This window comes from Rhinolophus hipposideros, assembly GCF_964194185.1.
Source record: "Rhinolophus hipposideros genome assembly, chromosome: 11".
NCBI classification, from domain to species: domain Eukaryota; kingdom Metazoa; phylum Chordata; class Mammalia; order Chiroptera; family Rhinolophidae; genus Rhinolophus; species Rhinolophus hipposideros.
The window spans coordinates 64,865,965-64,890,622 of NC_138057.1; the positions used below are offsets into that span (position 1 = coordinate 64,865,965).

Below are 24,658 nucleotides of genomic sequence, written 5' to 3' on the forward strand. Positions count from 1 at the left end.
AGCGCGAGGGTTTGTGAAAACCCCAGCTGTGGGGTCCCATCCCTAGAGTTTGATTCTTCTGGGGCCCAAGAATTTGCATTTCTAACAGGTTCACTGGTCCAGGAACCACACTTGGAGAACCTCTAGGTTAGAACATCTGTTAGAAGAAGTGGTGACTTTGGAGAGTAAAAAATGTTTGAAACTGCTACCCTAGTGATAGGTGGGATTGAAAAGGACCCAGTACTAGGGCTTTGAGAGCCCAACTTAAAGGTTAAAACCCACAAGTTTATGACAGGGTCAATGAGGACAAATAAGGATATTTTTCTAGATGTTGAGAGCAAGCTTTTCAAGAGTAGCAATGAAGAGGCCAATGATTAGATTCATTCAAGCTGGGGAACTGGTCAGGAACTGGGGTGGGAGGCAAGGAGTCAAGAGAAGTGAACATACTGGTGAGACTTTCGATAAGAGCATGGCCTTGAACTTATCTTCCCCATGGCACCTTCTGGATTTATGTTACTTGTCTGAGTGAGGGGCTCTACCTTCTTCCTAATTGCCTGAAACCCAAATCTGAGTCATTCTTGCCTCCATCAACTTAACCTCTCCAGTCCATCCATCACCAGTTGCTGATGACCTCTAGCTTCCAAACATTACTCCAAGTGCACCTACTTTTCTCCAGCCTCATAGCTTCTTACCCAATGTCAGTCCCCCCTCATCCTTCACCTGGGCTACTGGAGGCGTCTCTTGTCTCCTTTCTGCAAAGGCTTGCTCCTTCCTCCACCAGTTTGTCCTCAGTGCTGCCAGAGTGCTCTGTCTATCTGAGAGATGGAAGTAAGCATTCCATGTTCCTGCTTAAAACCTTTCTGTAGCTACCCCCATTCCTCTAGAGAGAAACTTTTTCTAAAGGCTCAGTTTTACATCGTTCCTCCTGACCCACCCCAGTCTCATCTCTCAGTTCCATCCTCCTGGTACCTCTCCCTCTCACCCTCCCTGTTCGCTCCCCTCACATTGAATTCCTTTACCTTCTGAAATTCTCACCTCTTCGCCTTCCCAAATGTTGTTTGGTCTGCCTGAAATGTCCAACTTCTGGCTTTGGTAACTCCTTTCAGTCTTAATCATATGCCACTTCTGAGAAGCCCTCCCTCTCTCCTAAATCTGGATTATATGATCCCTTATGTTAGCATTGATTATAGGACACATCAGTGCCTACTGTTCTGTCTGCTCCACCCACTGGCCAATACACTCTGTTAGGGCAGGAGCAGTCATCTCCTCGCTACCCCTCAGCACCTAGCATGGTGCTGGGACCTAAGTATATGTGCCAATAAACTGTTGTTCATGTCCTGCAGGGAATCAGATATATAGACCTTCTGAGCCCAAGTGCTCTGAGATTTAAATGCATTCTCTAGCTTTGAGTTTTACCCCAGGATAAAATGCCATGTCTGTCATTATAGAGGGAATCTTACCTGGGAAAGAATGAGTCACACACATACTATGAATGTTGATTTTACTAGGAGGTAAGTCTGCTAGTTTTATATATGTGTGTAAAATAGGCAGTAAAAACACCTCAAAATAAAATGGGTCTTAGCATATGTCCTCTCTCTTTGCCCATCAACACCACTCACTTGGGGAGGTATAGTTGACTGAAAGTATTCAATTGAATATTTCATTAAAGAAAAAAATCTTTTGATATTTGCTTCTTAAAAACAGAAACGGTGACAACAAAACTACCCTGAAGCCAACAGCCTGAGCTCTAAGTCCCTCCTGAGTGTTCACAGCTAACAGGACCTCAGGAAGAAAGCCAGCTTTTTTTTTTTCCAAGGTTTTATTTTTATTTAAAAAGTATTGACTGATGTTCACAGTAGGCAGGTTTTACATCCCTTCCACATTCTCCTCAGGTTGTTGAAAATGCGTGCCTTGGTTTGAGTTCTCACATGGGACTCTGAGCGCCGCAGCCAGGTGACTATTTAGCCATACTTTGGAGTCCACAAGACAATTTCTGGAAGAAAGGTATCTGTTGTCTAACGCCCCTTATAGTATCAGGTATGGCTGTGCGTGCAGCTTGCATATAAACCTGAAAGTTCGCCCTCTACTGCCTGCAGAACCTAACCTCTGCCTAACAGGGACATCGGAAAGCTGAGAAAGTTCTTCCATCACCAGGAAAATGCTTTTCCCCACCCACCAGAGATGCCTGAGCCAGAGAAGGTCATTCTGAGGCTGACTGGCTGGAACTCGGGTTTCTTGGGCAGTGGGTCGCTTTGGTCCCCAGTTCCTGGTCTCTTCCTTTGTCTTCAGAGGGGCCTGGCCATTGTTGGTGTTTTCAGCTCCTGCAGGTCAGCGCCTTCATTTCTCTGTGATGTCTGCACATTTCAACCATGAGGCTTGTTTATAGGCCACGATGCTGTAAGAATTTATAAGGGAAAATTACAAGAGAAGAGCTGGAACGGGGCAAGCTGAGCTCTAGCCACTTCTATCACTAGTAGACTGAGAGACTCTCTCCCTTAGGGCATCAGAATGCTGTGCTGAGTGGAGAGAGATAGGCCAAGGGAATTTCTCTCATCCCGGGCTCATTCCAGTCATGTAACATGAGCCCTATGCACCTACATTTTCCTTTTCCTGGAATCTCCATCTTCTGCCTAAGCATGAACTCCCGCGTGTATCTCAAGATTGGCTAATCCCAAACACAATTAGCTGCCTCATTTTCTGCCTTTCCAGAGCCCCTCTATTTCTTCCATAAATCGTTACATGGTTTAAAAATATTTGTAGGTGAATGAATTGTAGGAATTAGGAGCTCCGAGTTGAAGTCTTGGATCTGTGTGACTTTTGGTGGGTCCTTCGACCTCTGGAGCCCTTTGTTTTCTCATCTGTTTGAGCACTCAGGTTCTAAGGTTCCTCAGCTGCTCGGGTTCTAAGCTCTTCCTGATGGAAACACAATATCTGGAGCTGCTGCATGGGGTATGAGCTGAAACCCAAAACTTCTAAGCGAAATGTTTGTGGAAACTTCCAAACACTCTGATTTCCCACCTTTCATGAGCCCCAGGGCACTACAGGGAGGAGGAGCACTTACTATACTTAAAACACAACTCATTGTGTTGCAAAACTAACAAGAGAGCCAAGACTTTGGAGGCAGCCCACCCAGGACCACAGGAACTCTGGTCGCAGACTCCACAGCTGAACCCTGCTGTGGACCACTATAGCCCAGCACCATGGTGATGGCCAGCCCCTCACTTCAAGGTCAGCCAATAGGCAGCCCTGGGGTGTGGGTAGTAGGTGCCATACCCTTCTGACAGATCATTCATTCATTAAGCAAGTGCTTTCTGAGTATTTCTTTCATGCCAGGTTCTGCTGGACGCACAGGAGACTGTGGTAAGCCAGTCATGGTCCCTGCAGAGAGTCTGCAGTCTAGGGGGCAAGCCCATGAAACAATTGCTAAATAAGCAACTGTCATGCTATGAAGAACAAGTATAGGAAGCGAGGGGAGCCTATAATAGAAGGATCTAATTTAGATTGAGAAGGGGATTCTCTCAAATTTTCTTTGTGAAAGGGGTGATTAAGACCACAATGAATTGGGTTAAGAAAGACATGTGGGTGAAGAAGGGAGAAGAGCATGAGGGGAGGCTACTGGGACTGAAGCAGAGTGGGGAGGGTGATTAGTGGCAGGAACAGGAGGCCAGCGAGGTTGGCAAAGCTGGATTATGCAGGACCTTGTGGTCCATGGTAAGATGTTTGGGTTTTATCCTAAGAGCAGAGAAAGCCAAGTGCAGAGCGTTGACCAGGAAATGATGTGATCTGATTTACCCTTCAAGGAAATTGCTCTGGCCACCTGATGCAGAGAAGATGGGAGAGGAACAAGAGTAGATATGGGGAGAATGGCTCAGAGGCTAACCTAATCATCCAAGTGCTTTGGACTAGGCATGGTAGCAAAAAGATAAAAAGAAAAGGATGAATTTGAGGCATATTTTGCAGGTAGAATCAATGAGGCCTAATGGGTTGGAGGTGGGGGAGGAAGAAGAATGTGGGCATTGGTAATTTTATGATTTCTACCCTGGGTGAGTGGTGGTCTGCTTAATGAGATGGGAAAGACTGGCGGGAGAGCAGACATAGGAGGACATTAAGAACCCAATTTTGGAAATTTAAATGATAATTTGAAGTTTTGAAAGTACTTTGGATTACTTAGAGAATATGAAGTGAGAAGACAACCCAGAGCAGAGCCCCAAAGAAGTCTTCCGTTTGGAGGCTTGTGGAAAAGAAGTGATCATAGAGGTAGGAGAAAAACTGGGAGAGGGAGGTATTGAGAAAGCCAAGTACAGTGACAAGTGCCACCCAAAGAAAGAATGATGCACAGTGTTGGGGGCCATTGAAAAACCATGTGAGGTGAGAACTGCAGCGAGTCCACTGGATTCAGCTTTGAAGAAGTCCTACCTTACTTAGTCTGAGAGCAGGGGTGAAGTTGAGCGGGGACATCAGACCGTAGTGGGTTGAAAAGTGAATGGAAGGTGAGGACATGAGACAACATGTGCACACCAGCCTTTGGAGAACTCGGCTATAAAGAGAAGCGGGTGGGGTGGGGGTGGGGGAGGGGGTAGGGCAGGGAGTAGCAAAGAGGGTGCTAGATTGTGTCAGTTCTGATAGGAAGAATTCAGGAGAGAGCAGCTAATTAGTGCAGTGAGCTCTCTAAGGAGATGGGAGAGGTGGCATCCAGATACCCAGTGACTTTTCTAAGAAGCAATGTCATGTAGTGGATAAGAAAGACTGCCTGGGTTCAAATCCTGTCTCTGCCACTAATTAGCTGTGTAACCTTTGGCAAGTCATGTAATACCTTAGAGTCTTAGAGTCGTTTCCTCATCTGCAAAATGGGGATAATAATAGGAATTACCTCAAAGGACTGTTTAAGAAGATTAGTTAAAATGTATAAACTATTTAAAGTAGTGCCTTGCACATATTAAGGGCTGTTTAAGTGTTTGCAATTATTTTCATTTAAAAAAAGGAGGAGGGAAGGAGAAGAATAGGATGGGTGCAGATGAACATAGGGGAGGATGAGGCCATTCCACTCTGATGGCTTCTGTTTATGAAGCATGAGGCAATAGCTGAGCACGTGCGTGTTGGGTGGCGAGTGTGCTGCAGATAGGCAGAGGCAGACATTTATTTCCTCAGCATCTCCCCGTTGCATATAAAGAGCAAGCAGGAGAGAGCAGGTCCTCATAGTAACGTGAAATCAGCTCGCTGTGGTCCCAGGAGGTGCTGGGACCAAAAGCCCGTCTTACAAATAGGCTGTTAGCAGCATCCTGCCCTCCATGGCCGCCTCTGCTCCCCTGCTCTGACATGACTTCCTAGGTTTTTATGTTGTTGGAATGTAGCTTTTCTTTCTGCAGTCAGGGAGTTCTACTGGTCTTTCCTGTTGATCTTACTTAGTGATTAATGGTAGAGCCTTGGCCCCTTCTAGCTGTAAGAATGTCTCAGGATCTCATTTATTTAGTGACTTCGTGGAAGGGAAAGGTAATGGAAACACTTCCTTTACACCAGAGTTTCTCAATCTACATTCGAATAACCTGGAGGGCTTTTAAAAATTCCTGTGCCCAGGCTGCACCCCAGATCAATGGAATCAGAATCTCTGGGGATGGGATGCCAACATCAGTAATTTTTAAATCTGTCCAGGTGATTCGAGTATACTTTGAGCAAAGGAGGCTATTTTGCACATGGGTCTCTCTGTTGCTAAATGTCTACAAAAGAGGGAAACAATTAGCAACTACTGAAGCACCTCCTTCATATAAGCACTCAATTATTTACTTAATTGGTTCAAGATTCTATCCCTGCTTCTGTGGTATAAGATCACGACGACCATGTACGGCCTAATCAAGATTTTGTGCACAGGATGTATGACTGTGTCCCAGTGCACGTGACAAGTGCATTGGGGTGAAATGTCAAGGGCAGCACAGCTGCTTCATGTGCCCTAAAGTCTCTTAACAAAGGCAAAACATCCTACTTAGCACACACATGAAGCAATGAAACTAAAAAGGAACCAGCTATTGTATTTTCTTTCTCATTGCTTTCATTTGTCTGTTTCTATCTCTAGCTTTGACACACATGGACTACTAGTCAGACTTGTTTTCTTTTTTCTTTTATGGCTTTTGTTTATTTGTTTAGGTTAAAGAGAATATTGCAACCAACTGCCAATCAAATAGGACTGAATCACTTCCAAGGGACACATTACTCACTTGGACAAAGAGCTGGGGCTCCTGAGAAGTTTGCATTGCATGCGAGGTCTAGCTAAGCCCAACCCATTCAGCCAGGGCTCACATGAAACCGAGCATAAGAAAAGGCCTAAGGGCTGGGGAGTTTGAGAACAGGTCTGGTTCCATCCTACACCTTGAGAAAATTAGAACTGGGCCAGGAGGACACTAGTGGTCACGGTTGCTGTTTGCACAAATTCTCTAACCTGTTTGCTCTTCATAGCTTCTTAACTGTGAAATAAAGCAAACAGCCTTAATGACTGATGGCTCCTGTCTCAGGAGGCCCAATTTTCTAGGCAAGCAGTGGCCTGTATTGTGATGTGATGTGAGAATTCACAAAAGGGATTGATACACTTCCCACTTCTTTCACCTGACTTTAATTATTTACTACTCTGCTGCCTAGGATACCACCATTACTGATATGTACAGCTCTCATGTGCTCCTGGGTAGGTTTAAAACGCAAGTCTATATAAAATCCCTTGCACCTTTTTGTGGAAGGATTTATTTGTATTCCTTTTTCCTCTGGTGGGATTGATACAAGCATGAGAGAACCTCACTTTAAGGGGAGGTGGTGAAAGGACCTAAATGTGCTGCCTAATACGTAGCTACTAGTCACACTGGCTACCAAACACTTGAAATGTGACTAGTCCACATGGAGAAGTGCTGTTAGCATAAAATCCATACCAGATTTCAAAGACTCAGTAAAGGAAGAAAGGAAAAAGAAAATCTCAATGATTAATTTTGTAAATTGACTACATGTTAAAATGATAGTTTGGATATTGTGGGTTAAATAAAATGTTGCTATAATTAATTTCACCCGTTACTGTTATCATTTTAAAATGTGACTACTGAAAATTTTTAAATCACATATGTGGCTTGCACGTGTGGCTCACAGTGTATTTTCATTGGACAGGGCTGGTCAAAGACCAAACTATTCCATATGGTCCAGTTTGGTGATAACCTAGGTTGGTGTTCTGGCCATGGGACTGGAGTGCCTCTCCTTTGCTTTTCCAGCTTTTCTCTTGCCTGTTTATTCCCGGACTCGAGTGTTTGTTTTACAAATGAGACAATTCCCCCAAAGTCGTCAAGGGAATTGCCCAAGTCCTACTGAGAGCTCACTCAGTCCAGCACTGAGCACAGAAGCTGCCAGGTACCAAGCCCTCAGATGGTACTAAAGAGAACAAGTACTTGGAAGTGAGGTGGGATGACTCTCACCTAAAGGAAGCTAAACAAAAGAAGTCTGAAAAGTTTAAGAGGGTTTCTAATCGCAGCCTCTCATTACAAGGAAGTAGATGAGGCTTCTATAAATAAATTGTATTACAAAACTGCCAGGAAGTGAGCCAGCTGGTGGGGCCCTCTGTTCATTACTTATGACTTTGGGAATTCCCAAATGATTAGTTTGGGGGTAACAATGGGACATTTTCTTTGTGACAGAACCTACCGAGAACCCACTGAAAATAAATAATGCTTTATGGTATTATTTGGAGACAGCTGGAGATCGTCCAACTGTCCTTGACCTACGTAAGCCCTAGGGCCCAGCCCAAACAGCAGACACTGTTCCTGTCTTACCCAATTGGGATGATGGCCAGGAAGGAGAGGACGGAGGAGAGAGCAAAGCAGGTACCGACGAACTTTTCCATGGTGAGCTGATAGAGCTCATTATACAGTGTAGATGTCACCACCCACGTCACTGTCAGGGACAGCTGCAGGACGACAAACACCTTTCCTGCGGAAGGAACAGAGGTTATTAAGATGTACTGCTATCCCTTCTATGTTCCCAGCTAGTTGAGACTCTGGGGAGCTCTCGGGAGACCCCTCGCCCTTCCCTGGCTCATTTCACCAGGACTCCTGCCTCCATCCAGTTGGAGCTACCTGTGACCTGTGGATGGTCGTGTCTTCCTTTGACTGTGGCTTTTCAGTAACTGACTTTCTGAGTCTTTCCCATTTTCACTGGATGGACACCAGTATGTTCCTAGAGTATTTGAGATTGCTTCTGGAACTCTCTTGTGTGCCTCAGTGAGCCTGACCCCTGTGCCTCAAGCGGAGCAGCTCTAAAACAGCCAGGCAGAGAACCTCGGAGAGATTCCTTGTACTCACCGTAAGAGGAGTCCTTTATGAGTTTGGACATTGCCGACCGGATGGTTGTCACAGGGATGAGAGCAAACAGCATGACGACTCGAGCTGGAAAGAAATCACACAAGAACACTCTTCACTATAGCTCATATAACCTTGGCCAAGGAGTAAATTAGAATAAAGCAAAAGTCTCACTGAGAATCCCCTCTCCCCAAATCTCCTGCGTGATTTTCCCTGGAAGAAATGGTTTCTCTGCTGGCAGACTCATGCCCTTCCTGGGGCACGCTGTCCCTGAGCTCTGACAGAGCTATAGAAGCTGCAGACCCATCTGCAAAGTGACAAGGCACAGTTGATATGATGACAGATGGTGAAAAGTATCTTCATTGGCAGTTACGTGGTTTCTAGGGAAGTGGAACTGATACACTAAGTGACTTAAAACTCCTCTCCTTGCCTCCCAAGAGAGAGGTGTCTGCCCTTGCCATTCATGAGCACTGCTGGAAGACCGTCCCAGGAGCTTTGGAAAACTGCATCCAGAAATGTGTGCCACTTGCACAGCTGCCACATAACACACCGCCCCCCCCGCTCCCCCGCCCCTCAGGCTCCATTCATTATCCCAATGTGGTGTGTGGAGGGGGGGTTAGAAGTGGGGGGTTAGAGAAGGGAAGGGGAGAGGAGTACTCTGGCCTTTGCATATGGCCTGTTTAACTGCGAGCTGGCCAAAGGTAATCTTGCCATTTTGTTGGATGCTTTTCTGAGGTGTGTGACCTCAGCCAGGGGACAGCTTCTAGTAATCGTCTAGTTCTTTCTAATATGCTAGCCACTCAAGTGTGGCTATTTAAATTAATACGAAATAAAATGTAAAACTCTGTTCTTTAGTTGCACTGCCCACATTTCAGGTGCTCCATCGCCACACATGGCTAGTGGCTTCTGTATTGGACAAAACAGATAGAGAACGCGTCTATCATTGTAGAAAGTTCTCTTTGGAGCATTGGTCTAGAGCTCTGCTTGTGGTTGTTTGAGCTGTGTCCTCGCATGGAATCTTCATTCTCCTTCCCTGAGGGAATTTGTTGTATTGGTTGGGGAAGGCATTTATGGAGAGTTTTCACTCAGTTTTTAAAAACCCTTGGTTGGCCTGAAATGATTTTAATTAAGGGACTTTTTCAGTTGGATTACTTAATGTTTTAAAATTGGGGAGAAGAAACCCAACCCCATCCTGAAGCCTCTTCTACTGACTCCAGGCACCACTGACCACCCCTCCCTTGACCTCCTGGGGCCATGGACATCACTCTGGTAGCATTTCAATAGGCTACCAGATAACACTAAGCATACAGATAAATACAGATAACACAAAGCATAACACAACTCGGATAAACTCAAGTGCTCCTAACCCTGTCTCCCTTGAACCTTCTGGGCAGCAGGTCTAATGCCTGGTACTGAGCTTGGACACCTAGACCACGGCATTCCTGGTGTCAGCCCTGTGACTCGGGACCCGCAGTATCCTTGTCCTGCCTCCCCCAGAATGCCAGACTCACCAATGTAGAACATGTAAGTCTCTTTCACAAAAGCCAGGAGGAGGGCTCCCGATCCAAAGGAGACCATCCCGATCATGATCATGGTGGTGTCCTGGAAGCAGCGGGAGAAGACCAGGACGCCCAGAAAACTGGTGATGAAGATGATGTACCCTGCCGCCATGCCATAGCCCACCTGCACTTGGTTCCAACTGAGAGGCTCCCTGAGCACAAAAAGGGGCATCACTTCCACTGTGCCCACCACTGCCAGGTCGTAGATGATGGCACCCGCAAAGAGCAGGGCAATAATGGTTTTTTGGGGCTTTGCTTTCCCAGGAGATAGAGGGTGCCCCACCACACTCTGCTTGTCTGGCTGATCAGGGTCCAGGGTGCGATATGTGCCAACTGTGCCAGACACTGTATCCACTGTGGGGAGTGTCTTGCTGGGCGTGGCCGCCGACTCCGGTACCTTCAGGACCACGAGGCTGTAGAAAAGGGCAAAAGCGGCACAGCTCACGCTGCAGGCCGTCAGCACCAGGCCCTGTCCGGAATGCCCAGATAACTGCTTAAAGAGATGCCCGGAGACCATGCTCCCGCAGAATCCTCCCAAGCCCAGGATCAGGTCAATAAAGATGAGGCGTAGGGAGCGGCGGCCTTCGGAGGAGCTAAGGGACCCCAGGGCTATAACCCCTGACCAGTACGCGGAGAAGCCGCCGCACAGCCCGTTCAGCGCCGATGCCCAGTACATCACCTCCACGGGCCAGTCCCAGAGCACCTTGAACAGCAGCCCGAGTCGGCAGAGCAGGATACCCAGCAGGGCCACGCAGACAGAGATCTTGCGGTGGTAACGGTCACTGAGCCAGCCCAGGCCGTAGGCAGACAGCAGGGGCGACAAGCCTGTCACGAGGTTGTAGATTATGTAGAAGTTGGAGATGGCTTTCTGCTGTTGGTCCTCCAGAGCCCCCCGTGGTGACGGGCTGACGCTGTGGTTGGAGGAGGTTCCGGCCCCAGGCGGGAAGGATGCTTTCACCACCAGGAGGAGCCCCGCGTCGAAGAGGGAGCCGGCCACCTGGGTGGAGGCCACCATTGGCTCTACCCAGGTCCTCATGTGGAGGCGAGGCAGGGGGCCCCTGCACGGGCAGGTGGTCTCAGGTCCCATGTGGTCTCTCTGATGGGGGGTGGAGCGCCTTGCTCGCTGGCCGCTGCTCCAGGGAGCCCGGGCGCAGTCCCAGAGCACGAGTGTGAGCTGTGTGTCTGGGTGCGCGCGGGAGAAGGGCTAGCGAAGCCGGGCGCTGGGCGCGTGTGACAGCAGCCAGCCCAGCGGCCAAGAGACCTCCCTGGCCGCGGCCACTCCTCTCCAGCTAGAAAAATAGAAAAGAGCGCACTCCGCCCCGCCCCCACCCACGCCCTCACCGGTTGAATAGGGCTGGTGGCAGCCCAGGGCAGCCAGGAGCGGGAGAGCGCAAGGCGAGTGTTGGCCCCCTGTGTCCCCACCCTCTGGCTGCCGCGTCACGCTGCTTCGGCAAGCGCGTCCGCCTGACCAGCCGCAAATTTCCCTACAGCCAGGCGTGCCTGGACCTCCCGCAGGCCCCTGGGCATCTTCCTCTGGTCCTGTCACTGCATAGGTTCACACACACACACACACACACACACACACACACACACTCCACCAGGCAGGGAGCAAAATTCTGATGTCCTTGGAAGGCAGGTTTGGGCGAGGGGTGGGGCGCCTAGGATTCTGCCTGGGATCAGTGATGGTGTGTGAGGCTTTATTTGTTGGGTTTAAAAGTAACTGGGACCCGTGTATGTGCTGGGTGGCACAGACACTGAGAGAAGTAAAAACTCAGGAGTGCTAATATCTCTTTGAGATCCTGATGTCAATTCTTTTGGATATATACCCAGCAGTAGGTTTCTGGGTCATATGGTAATTCTACTTTTAAGTTTTTGGAGAACCTCTGTACTGTTTTCATAGAAGCTGCACCATTTTGCATTCCTATCAACAGTGCACAAGGGTTCCAATTTCTCACATCCTCACTAACACTTTCTTCCCTCCTTTCCTTCCTTCCTTTCCTTCCTTCCTTCTCTCTCTCTCTTCCTCTTCCCTTACCTTTCTTCCCTTCCTTCCTCCCTTCCTTTCCTCCCTCCTTCGTTCCTTCCTACCTTCTTTCCTTCCTTCCCTCCCTCCTCCCCTCCCTCCTTTTTTTCCTCCTTGGCTTCTTTCTTTCTTTCATTTTTTTGAGAATAGCTATTCTCACAGGTGTGAGGTAATATGTTACTGTGTTTTGATTTACATCCCCCTGAGGATTTAGTGATGTTGACTATCTTTTCATATACTTGATGGCCATTTTTATATCTTCTTTGGAGAAATGTCTATTCAAGTCCTTAGACTATTTTTCAATCAAGCTATTAATTTTGCTTTTGTTTTACAACTGAATTATAGGAGTTCCTTGGATATTTTGGAGATTAATCCCTTATCAGACATATAGTGTGCAATATTTTCTCCCGTTCTGTAGGTTACCTTTTCACTGTGTTGACTGTTTCCTTTGCTGTGTAGGAGCTTTTTAGTTTGAAGTAGTTCCACTTGTTTATTTTCAGGAAACAACCTAAATGTCCATTGGCAGTTGAATGAATAATGTGGTGTATACATATAATTGAATACTATCCAGCCTTTAAAAAGAAGGAAATCCTGCAATTCGTGACAACATGGATGAACTTCAAGGGCATTATGCTAAGTGAAATAAGCCAGTTATAAAAAAAGACAAATGCGGCATGATTTCACTTATATGAGGTATCTAAAATAGTCAAACTCATAGAATCAAAGAGTGAAATGATGGTTGTCAGGGGTTGGGGTAGGCGAGGGGGAAATGGGGAATTGCTAATCTACAAGCGTGAAGTGTCAGTTAAGCTAAATGAATAAGTTCTAGAAATCTGCTGTACAACATTGTACCGTAGTCAGCACTAATGTATTGTACAAATTTGTTAAAAGGATAGCTCTCATGTTAAGTGTTCTTACCACAATTAAAAAAAAAACACCAAAAAACCCTAAATAAACAAAACCTCAGGAGCAGCTAGGCTCAGCCCTTCCTTTAAGCCGAAGGCCTCGTGGAGGAGAGTCCTGTTTCAATCACCTGTATTGGCCCAGAGCCATCATGGGCCCCAGTGTGGGCCCCAGCATCCAACCCCAAGGCCAAGGGAAAGAAGGGGAGGTTCTGCCAGCCCTAGGCATCCCTCCAGATGATGAAACTGGGCTCTGACAGGCGGAAGACCCCACCAGAAAGAACGGAGTCACCAGTGTCATCTGCTCCTGAATATAGTCCTCAGGACCCTTTCTCCTTCTTTAAGGTTGCTCTTCTTCCATCTCATGGGCTCACTGTCTTGGGCTGGGTTAAGACCTCTGCTTCCCAGGCTGCCTTGCTTCCTCCTTTTAGTACACACTTTTGCAAAGAGGACCAGGGTGATGGTGGGACAGGGGCAAAAAGGCTTATGCCCAGGGATGTAGAGTCAAAATATACAACTTCTGGGCTGGCCTGGTGGCTCAGGCGGTTGGAGCTCTGTGCTCCTAACTCCAAGGGCTGTCGGTTTGATTCCCACATGGGCCAGTAGGCTCTCAACCACAAGGTTGCCACAACCACAAGTTCGATTCCTCGAGTCCCGCAGGGGATGGTGGACAGCATCCCCTGCAACTAAGATTGAACATGGCACCTTGAGCTGAGCTGCCGCTGAGCTCCTGGATGGCTCAGTTGGTTGGAACGCGTCCTCTCAACCACAAAGTTGCCAGTTTAACTCCTGCAAGGGATGGTGGGCTGTGCCCCCCGCAATTAGCAACGGCAACTGGACCTGGAGCTGAGCTGCGCCCTCCACAACTAAGACTGAAAGGACAACAACTTGACTTGGAAAAAAGGCCTGGAAGTACACACTGTTCCCCAATAAAGTCCTGTTCCCCTTCCCCAATAAAATCTTTAAAAAAAAATATACAGCTTCTCTCCCTGTCTGTTCAATCCCAACACAGCCATGGCAGCATAGATAGGCAGGAACGCAACGTCACACAGGGGAAACTCAAGTCTGTAGGGAGAGTTTATAAAGCCAAATGGATAATGTGCTTTTTGGTGTAGAAACTAAACTCTAAATGATTTTCTGTAGATATGTGTCCTTTAGGTAGTTTTTACGTGAGCTATAATCTTCTCTACCCCTCCATATCACTGCTCAGCCCCCTGTGTCCAGGCCCAGACAACTCTGCCTTCTGCAAAGAGAAAGACTCACTTAGTCTCCCTCTTCAAGATGTGCTCTGTACAGCTGACTTGGCAATTCCCTCAAAGCTTCCTCACTTCCTTCTTCCTCCCCCTCACCTAGGCCCACCGTGGGAGGTGCTGGTTTCACTCAACCCATGCCTGGCTCTCCCACTCCATTCCTAACCCTGTTTTTCCAGAGGCTGCAGCAAAGCAGTCCAACCAGCCTGTTCCTGAGGGACGAGGCTCCAAGGGAAGGGTGGGTTATGGGGAAAGATGGTATTCGGCAATCAGATGCTGCCCTGAGAACAACAGCCTGAACAGACTGTCTATTCTTAGGGCTGCAGATTCTAGAGGGCAGCTTTTATCTTCTCTGGGAGGGTCTGTGGTATCTCAATGCTTCCCATCCTCTTGTGAAACCAGGAATATTTGAGGGGCCTCTGAGAGATTCACACAAGCTATAAGACAGGTCTAGTGGAAGTGGGTCATCATGCTATTAGCCAGCCCTGGAACCCGCCAGGCTTGGGACCTGAATCCTCTGACCCAGAAATTAACTAGACCCAGGGCAGTCGGTATCTCTCCCAGCGTAGACTACTCTGGTTTGGATTATATTTTCATCATGTCCTCACTTCTTCCTCCATCTCTAAATGCAGGTCTCAGCTAAGTTAATGCCTGGCCATCCTCTCTGCTAGCAGGGTACCAGCAGGGTATAGCCCTTGAGCCAAGTTAAACACTGACCCTACCGCTTTAGTCTCTGTCTCAAAGCTGGCTTTATTAAAGTACAACAGTTAAACCTTCTCATCTTTTACGTTGATAAAGCCATGCTAGTTAAGGAGAAACTAAAAAAGAAAATATTTTTAAAGGAGCAACTAACATTTACAGAGCTCTTACTATGTACTAAGCACTTTACATAAATTAATTTAATCCTCCCAAGAAGTCTACAAGCTAATATATCATCTCATTTTATGGGTGGAGAAACTGAGGCCAGAGAGGTTAAGTAATTTGCACAAGATCATATAACTAGTAAATTGGGGAGCCAGTATTTGGCACCCGTCTTTGAAAGCCTATAACTATGGGGAATTTTATTTGAGGGTGTCCTTTCAATCAACATAGGAATGTAGAGAAGAGTAAAAACACCTTAGTCATTTTGAAATTATTATTGATCAACAACGGATTGCATAAACGGAGAGAAACAAGGAGTGGATGGATGTTTGTTTATTGAATGTATATCCCAGGCACTTTATAATCAAGTAGGAAACTCTTTTATTGTTTTAAGAGATGGCCCCGAGATTCAATTTAGAAAGGAAAAGTCTTTGTTTGGGGTGGGGAAACAAATCAGTTAGAAGGTGAAATCCCCAGGCTTGGATTGCAGCTGTGGAGGAAGCTTGGGAGAGAGAGGGGGTGGAAAGTCTGTTCTGAGTCAAAGAGAGGAACTTGTCTGGCGTTCTGGAAGGGAGGGGTGGGAGAGAAAGCAGAGGAGGGAGAAGGGAGTGAGAGAGGGAAAGAGATGTGGGAGGAGGGAGGCTATTGTTGGGAAGGGCCAGGACAGTAACCGCTGGTGTCAGGGTGGTCAGAGCGGCTGTAGAAGGACAGGGAATATCTGATAAGGATTTCAAACAGCTTTCTATGTCCTGTGTGAATCTGAATCCTCCCAGAGACCTCTCCCTGCCTCCTCAGTGCTTTAGAATAGTCTGCTCACGAATGGTTTGCGTACAAGGAATTTTTTGTTTTTCATTTTGACGGAAGTCAGTGAAGCAGCTGTGATTATTCGTGCCTGGGTTGACAGAATGCTGAGCAGAGATCATGAGGAAACAGGTGGAAGAGGAGACCACAAGACACAAGGATTTGTCAAAATCGTAAATGGGCGTAGGACTTTCACAGGCTATGGACTTGGGGAGTGAAGCCATGTAGCCCAGAGTCTGAGGCCCAGAGAGACCCTTGACACCGAGGTGCAAGCAGCACTCATTGAGAAAGGTGTCATTGAGAAAGGGTTCCCCAAGGCCCTGCAAGCAAGAACAATAAGATGCCCTTCAAAATATAAATACATAATTGAACAAAGCAAAGATGCACAAACTCATTGTAAGAGACAGAGACAAACCTTGACAGTGAGCACTTCTTTTGAGGGTTTTCCAGTGGCTGGTCTATTGCCTACATGCAAGATGCAGCTCAGCTTGTCCGATCGCAAGCAATCTTTTAGTTATGATTTTACTCCCCAAATATAGTTGCACTCGGGGATAAAGTGTGATAGCTACTTGAGTGTTCCAAATGATTTCTTATGATAAATTAATAAGTTAGCGTTCTGATTTATCTATCTGCCTTTCTAGTTTGGTGAACGTGAGCCTGTATTTAGGAAATGGCTTCCCTCTCCCTGTGCTAATGAAATGAAGTTTTGTTTGTTTGTTTGTTTTGTTTTTTTATTTTGTCAGGCTGAGAGTTAGGCCCCATCTATAATAAATGTATCAAAATAATGAATGTTATGTATGGGAGATTGTTTCATTGTCCATTCCCCCTTGAGGTAGCACCCTAACATTGCTCAATTTTATAGATGTGGAACCTGAGACTTAGGGTAGCTAAATAATTTGCACAAGGTTTATACAGAGCCAGGATTCAAATCTAGGTTTGTTTGATTTCTGAGTCTGCTATTTTCACAATGCTCCATTTTTGCTGTAATTGAACAGAAGAGATACAGTTTAAAAAGGCATTTGTTTGTTGAATACTTTCCATCAAATATTGTGAGCCTAACCCTAAGGTATTTTCAAATTCAGTGGTTCATTTGTTTATTCATTCATCGTCTATCATCGACTATCCATCCATTCACCCATCTGTCCATCCATCTATTTACAAGAATATTTTGAGTATCAGAACCATTGGTAGGTACCAGGGATAAAATGTCCTTTGCCCTCAAAGATCTTTCAGTCTGAAGAGTTATCAAAAGGTACTTGTACTGACACTCCAAGTTCTGTTTTACACCTGAAGTCACTGATGCCAGGCCATGCCTCCTCTTGCATCAAAGACTGGTTTTGTGGGATTCCTCTCCATCCTAAGCGCTGCTACCAACTCAATAACCTCATGAACAACCTGCTCAACACTGTAGAAGAAGAAAGACACCTGTTTTTTTTTTGCTGGCCAGCATACATTGACTCTTCCAGTCACAACACCCCATTTGTCCTTTGATAAACTATCTTCCAAGTGGATATACGACTCAGGTCTGGCCCACCACAGCAATGTGTCCTTGTGATTGCAGTGATTGGTTCAGAGATGGGAATGTGACCCAAATTTGGACCAATCAGAATGAGGCCCAGGACTTAGGCTTACTTAGGGAAGAAATACTTATTCTTTTCTGCTCTTATTGGACTGGTGAGGATGAAAGCCTGGAGTTGCTGGCAGCTGTTTTGCTACCACAAGAGGGTAGCTTACCTGAGATCAGAGCCCATACAGAGGACAGCTGAGCTGAAAGAGGGAGAGTCCAGATTTGATGGCATCATAAGAGCTGCGCCTGAAGCTAAACTATCCCTCAACTTTTTAATAACAAAGTTTCTGCATTACTTTTCTTTTAAAGTTTGATTTGGGTTTTCTATCAATTGCAAATGAAAGAGATTTGATGGAGTCAAACCCATGGTTTTTCATCTCTAGTGACCTTCACCCTCATTCCAAACGCCCTTGGATCCTGGATCTGATCATCAGCTGCAGCTGTGCCACCTCCAAAGTCATTAATTCAAATATCTTACTCTCTGATTACAGCCTCCTCTTCTTCCATGTTACTTGTTCAACTATTTACACTTCAATGATTCTTTGATTTTACCAGGAACCATGTACCCTATACTAATTAATGATTTTCCAAGCCAGTAGCTGTTTTCTTTCTTCTCTTCCTCTATTATCTAAATTAGATTTTATGGTACATCATTTCAACAACGTCCTTTTCAATAGATCAAACTCTCTGGTTCTTCTATCTTTTCAATGCATGTCAACCTTGGAAGAACACAGGTATCTTCCGGCCTTCAAGTAGCTGACGATTGTTGGGAGACGTCTCACAATAGGGCAGATTTTAAAGTTTTCTTTTTTCCCCCCTTCTTCTGCCTCCCTCCTTCCCCCCATCCAGTTCAAGCCATTGTTTCTCAGTCTAGTTGTGTAAGATACAGCTCAATAGGGCAGATTTTAACTATAAATTTACAAATTCCAATCGCAAATGAGCCCTCAAAACCATCCAGCAGTCCTATGTTTCTCTAGCCAACTCTCACTCTTTAACTCTCCAAAATTACAAGTTCAGAAATTTGCCGTTCCCTTCAAACTTTCAAACTCTTCTACTATTTTCTATTTCATTTCCAGCTCTATCATATCACTAAAATGGATTTCCTGATGTCTTCAGTAATTCCATGTGATTAAATCTAATGGGAAAAAAATAAATCTAATGGACATTTTCAGTTCTCATCCTACTTGACTCTGAGCAACCTTTGAGAGTTTTGACCTCTTTCCTAAACCATTGAGAGTTTATTCCCTTGTTTTGGCAACAGCATACCTCCTGGCTTATCTCCTTTCTCTCTGATCACTCCTCTCATCTTTGGAAACTCGTCAAACTCTAACCAGTCTTTAAAGTTAGAATTCATATGACTCAGTCATACGCTGTCTTCTCAATCTCTTCTCTAAACAATCTCATCTACACATATATAGTTTCAGCTACCATTTATATATAGATGACTCATGTCTCCAATCCAGACCCTTCTTTGAGCTCCAGACCCACATATCAACTACCTACTTTGATATCTACCTACTTGATATCTTTTTTACCTCATAGTTTCCTTTTCCTACCCCCATTACAGTTTTTCCTTATCGTTGTGAATAGCGCTACCATTTAACCAGATGTATAAGCTAGAAACATATCTTTGATATCTTCCTCCCTCTTGCCTTCTTTACACAATTCCTTCCCAAATCATGTTTATTTAACCTCTTAAATATTTTGGAATCCATTCACTTTTTTCCATTTTCAAAGCAGTGCCCTCATTCAAAGTATCATTTTCTCTTGCTTAGCCCAAACCAGAGACTACTATATTATTTTATATGAATCCATCATATAAAATCCATCCATTAGTAATAGACTACTAATAGACTATTAATTAGTAGTCTATTATTTTAGTCTATTAGTAGTCTATTAGTAGTAGTCTATTATTTTATATGAATCCATCTTCATTCCTCTCTAGTGCTGAAACCAAATTTATCTTTTCAAAATACACATCCTAATCCAAATCCAAATCCTCTTATGATGGTCTGCCAGCCTTGCATTGTCTGGTCCGTGCCTACCTTTCCACCCTCATCATGTCCTGTGCTCCTTCTTGTCTTTACTCCAACTATATTGGCTTTCTGTTTCTCCAATGTCTTTTGCTCCTCCTACCTCAGGCCTTTGCCCATGCTATTCCTTCTATTTACAACTGGCTGAAGTTCCGTTTTTTGCCCAGTGAGCGTCTGCTTATCCTTTGGGTCTCAGGTCACGTGCTACTCCCTCAGGAAAGCATTCCATGACTTTTCTAAGTCATTCCACCCCATCCCCATTATAGGGTTCCTTAGCACCACATGATTCCTCTTCTTGTCAAAATTGCAATTTTCACATTTGTTTTGGTGATAAATTTGATTCATGTGTTGATGAAAAAGGGGCCACACATTAAACCTGACAAGCTTGGGGAGGCCACCAATGGCGGGCCTTACAAACTCAAAGACTGAAAGTTACCACATAGGATGGTCTGAACATAAAAATTTCTAACTAAAAGTAGGTCATGGCCAGTAGTCACATCCCAGTCCTGTAGCTTCCTTGACAAAAGTCAGTCTTTACAGTATGTGAGCCTGTCTGTTCTCTTTGTGCATCAAAGATAACATACCTTTGAAATGTCAGTCATCTCCTTTTCCAGAACCCTCAGGGCACAACCATAGCACCAGAGCACAGACCACAGAATCCCTCATTGTTATCTTGTTCCCCAAATACCATCTCTGTGCTGTAAATGTTAATTATTAACTACCCTGCATCCACCAATGTAAAAGAAGTATGTGTCTTTCCATTTTACCTTTTATCCCACCCTAGAGATTTCCCCACTTTGCTTTCTCTCACCCCCTTCATCTATTCCCAATGGATTTCATATAATCCTCCATACATCTCCTGCTTTGATTCTAATGTATAAAATAAGCTGCCAAACTGCCATTCTTCAGAGCGTTTTCTCAGTTTGTTGAGATTTTTGCTTCCTGACAATTGTCATCCATTTGGTTCAAACAAACTCATAAAAATTCTCTACCGGTTTGGACATTTCTTAAGTCAACAGTGTCTTTTGGTGACATTAGACTGTAAACTCAATGTGGGCTTGGACCCTATTTTGGTTGGCATCAAATCCCCAGAGCCCAACACATTGTCTGGCACTTAGAAGGCATGTAATCAATATTCGTTAAATAGTGAATAAAGATCATATTATATTCCATTGTCTGGGGAACCCATGGGTTTAGCCTTTCAGAGATAGAAAAGTTAAATGTCAGTCATTATTTAGACCAGCCTTCTAAAGAACCTGAGGCCCCAAATCCACAGTTAGTAAGAACGAGTCTTCAAATTCTGTGATTCAGACCTCCTATCATACCATTCTCCCTCCCATCCAGCAGTGATGATGTGTTACACTAAACTAAGCCCTCTGACATCTTAACATGGATTTGCAGTGGAATAGCATATGACTATGGGTCTAGGTTTAACTCACTGGTACCTTTGGGAGACTCTTAGCCTCATCAATACTACACTTTGGACAAATTGTCACCACTAAATAAAACCTACAAAGGTGAGCTCAGAACCCTGCTATTCTTCCAAGCCCTGATTTATTGAAAGCTTTGCAGCCAGTGGGGCTGGATGCAGAGCTAGGAGCTACAGCCCATATTTCCTGTCTCATCACCTTCTGACATCTCCTAATAAAATATACCAGGTCATGTTTTGGGCAAAGGAGGCTTTGAAGTCACATTAATCTCGGCTAACCAGCCCTCTGGTCATCCTTGGGCAAGACATAGCAACTCTTAACATACACACATCTCTGCCTCTCACTCTCTCCTCAAAAGCGAATTCCACCACTCAGGAGGTTCACCACAGGGATTCTCTAGGACAAAAGATCCCCACTGTCAGCAGCTGATGGAGACTTGATATTCCCTAATTAAGGGAGTAGGAACTCTGAGCTACACTCTTTTCCTAACATGTGATCAGCTACCTCAAAGTGAAAGTCTCCACAATGTTAAAAAAATTAAGAAATGAAAATAAAGTTTCTGTTCCTTAAAAAAAAAAAGTTTCTTTTCCTGAGTACTTAATGAGGCATTGTCTCAAAAACCACACTGTGTATGTAATTCAGGGAGGACAGAAAGTGAGGGAAGGGGCAGTATTCCTGCTATTTTAAAATTCCTGACTCAGTATTTACTTGTCTGCACTGTCATTTTATTGGTCAAATTTTGCTTTATGAAACAGGAAAAATAGATCTTGGAGAGACATGGCTGGTACAGGCCAGGAAACACCTCTGTAATGAGCTAAATCAAGTTAGTCACCTAATCACTTTCTGATTACAGGGAGTGAAAGTGTTTGGAAAACACAAACCCTGCAGAAAAAGCTTGACCTAGTCCAGAGGAAGAAAAGAAACAGTCAAAGTTATTTCCCACATGTAAATATTGCCCAACTTGTAGAACCACAGAGGGCCAAGGTGAAAACAAAAGACACTTGCTTCCCCTTCCAGAAATCAAGTTAATGTTTTGAAGATTTAGGTCGAGTCATAATATATTTGGGCTAGAGTGTGTTCCACATCACTTCCCTTGAATGAGGGAAGAGAACAATGCCATCTCTTCCGACTGGCTTTGGAACTTCTCTGTTTCATGGAGTTCACCTCCAATCTGATTCTATCTGCTCAGCGTCTTCCAGATGTTTCTTGATGGTTCTGGTTCACCAATGGCATGTATCCTGTTTGCCTTTGGTTCAGTGGAGTTATTCTTCACTTATTCATATTCCCTCTGCATTCAATAATATTTTGAGAGGAAAGAGAGATAATGCATATATGTCCCCACCATCTTGAGATAAAAGCCATATTATATCTTGAAGTATCTAGGCTTTTATATAATTTAGTTTATGGCTCATTTGCGTAAACCTGTATTTGTGATTACAATACCTAACTCCTGAATCCAGAAATTAAAACCATGAAATAATGTAATCTATTGCACTGATATTTAGTGCATGTAAAATTGCATTCTTTTGGCTAATCACTTAAAAAATATGGTACAAAATATATTCTGTTGATTGGGGTAGCAATTCTTGTCATGATTTTCTATAAACATTGTTAGATGGTGACATAAAAATTTATAGAATGGCAGATAGCTTTCATGCTAGATTTTTTTCTAATAATAAATAAAAGTAAATGCCATTTCTAAGGTGGAAATATGTTTTAAATAAAATAATATTTTCTAAGTATAAAATTGAAAAAATAAATGTAAAACTACAGACAAGTTCTAAAGAAAAAAACTCCAATCTGACAGGGAGACATAACCATTGTTAACATTCCAGCACTTTGTCTTTAAATTTAAAACATTTTTCCTTGTTTACTATATCAAAAGAATTTCCCCATATCATGAAATGACTATTTGAAATTCTTGACTGAATATGGAGTAAAATGTAAAATGCTCAATAGTTCATAGAGCTGAGATGGTAAACTCATTTTATTTAAACTGATACATTTTTAAAACTGTCTTAGTTCTTACTTGATAATATTCTGACAACTAATGAAGTTATAAAAGACATGTGTATTAGTCATGATGGGCTTGATATACTGTGGTAACAAATAATCCTCAATCTCAGTGACTTAAAATGACCAAGATTTACTTCTCTCTCAGGCTCATATCTTTCTTGGGTTGGCAGAGGGGTTCTGCTCACTGCAATCACTCAGGGACCCAAGTTGACGGCACCACCATCAATTCAAGTATTTCTGGTCACCTTTTAAAGAGAGCTCTAAAGACTCATACTGGCAATTAAATGCCTGATCCAGGAAGTGACATCCACCACTTCTACTTAAAACTCATCATCAATTGGACTTCAAATTAGCAGTTTTTGTGCTGCAAAGAACTCCATCAAGAAAGTGAAAAGACAACCCAAAGAATGAGAGAAAATATTTGCAAATCATATATCTAATAAGGGACTTGTATGTAGAATATATGAAGAACCCTTACAACTCAATAATAAAACAGTACGGGGGGTGGGGGGGTTGGGGATAAGGGGAAAGGTGAAGGGATTAGGAAGCAGCTGGTAACCACAAGATGGCCTCAGGGTTTTTTGAAAATTAATTTGGGGAACGTATTCAATAATGTTGTAAAGATTTTGTTGGGTATCCGATGGACATGTGTCCTATTTGGGAGACCACCTCAGAGATAATGTGGATGCCTGACCATGGCATTGTACACCAGAAGCTAAACATTAATGAATGCCAACTATAATTTTATATATATAATGTGATGGCTCGGTGTGAGGTCGGAGGGATAGTGGATGGGGGGAGGGGGGTTCACAGTGTGAGGGATATAAATGATGAACGTCTAAGTATTACCTTGTCTTGTACACCTGAATCTAATAAATTAAACTAATAATAATAATAATAATAATAATAATAATAAAAAAACAATAGATGACCCAGTTTAAAAATGGGCAAAGAATATGAATAGACATTTGTCCAGAGAACATATACAAGTAACCAATTAACACATGCAAAATACTCAACAAATTCAGGGAAAGCAAATTAAAACCACAATGAGATACCACTTCACACTCACTGGGATGGCTATAGGTAAAAAGAAAGACAATGACAAGTGTTGCCTTGTACACTGCTGGTGAAATATACGAGTATTTTGACTCTTCAGCATCTAGCATTCTGTGTGGCATTTAGCAGATATTCAATAAATATTTGTGAATAAACAAGTAGATGATTTGTTAAAAGAGCCAGAATTTTTCTAAACCCATTTGGCACTTCCTGGTCAATGAGAAAAAATACAAATACAGAAATGAGATAAGATGGAGAGAAATACAAAGTGCATCAATTTCCAAAAATTGACCCTTTCTCTGCTTTGAAAATTTATCTTTTTAATTTGTTGGGCATCTCTGGTTATCTTCCAATATTTCTTAAAAATGACCAACTGTTATTTTGGGTTTATATCTGACTGTTCTTTCAATGTCTTAAAATACTTTCCATCTGGGCTTCAGATTAGAATTAAATCAAGTAGTTGGAAGCTCTCTGATTATTTTCTCTTTTAGGGGGCTTTAATTCCTTTTCATTGTGTTTGTTTTTCCCTTCTAAATTTGAAGATTATTTTCCTTGCCCTTGAAAGTAGTGTACCGTAGTGGCTAAGAGCTCAGGCTGTGACGTCAGATTGGTGCTTGAGTCCTGGCTCTGATGCTTACTGACTGTGTGACTTTAGTCTCCCATACCTTATTTTTCTCATCTGTAAAATGAGAATAATATTAGGACTTACCTCAAGGGTTGTTGTGAAGACTTAATGAGTTCATGCATGTAATACGTTTCGAGTAGTCTCAATAAATGTTGATATCTATTATTATCAGCCTGATTGAGAAATCAGATGTTAGTTTATAATTTTCTAGGGGTCAATTTGTAGGTTTAACTCT

General features: G+C 43.9%; 1 protein-coding gene across 1 annotated transcript; it reads right to left on the bottom strand.

Moving 5' to 3' along the window:
• Positions 1-1,465: 1,465 nt before the first annotated feature.
• On the bottom strand, positions 1,466-11,287 carry SLC46A2 (solute carrier family 46 member 2). The gene is made up of 4 exons (XM_081065882.1): positions 9,809-11,287; positions 8,301-8,384; positions 7,773-7,929; positions 1,466-2,374 (listed from the first exon to the last, which is right to left on the bottom strand). The coding sequence occupies exons 1-4, from the start codon at positions 10,941-10,943 to the stop codon at positions 2,317-2,319; spliced, it is 1,434 nt and encodes a 477-aa protein (XP_080922008.1). The 5' UTR covers positions 10,944-11,287; the 3' UTR covers positions 1,466-2,316.
• Between the last annotated feature and the right edge of the window lie 13,371 nt (positions 11,288-24,658).

Coding starts and splice junctions, on each gene's coding strand:
- SLC46A2 (XM_081065882.1), bottom strand. CDS start 10,943: ATGGGACCTGAGACCACCTGCCCGTGCAGGGGCCCCCTGCCTCGCCTC. Junction 7,930..8,300: donor CATAAAGGACTCCTCTTACG/GTGAGTACAAGG, acceptor TTCCTTCCGCAG/GAAAGGTGTTTGTCGTCCTG. Junction 2,375..7,772: donor CTGGCCATCATCCCAATTGG/GTAAGACAGGAA, acceptor AAATTCTTACAG/CATCGTGGCCTATAAACAAG.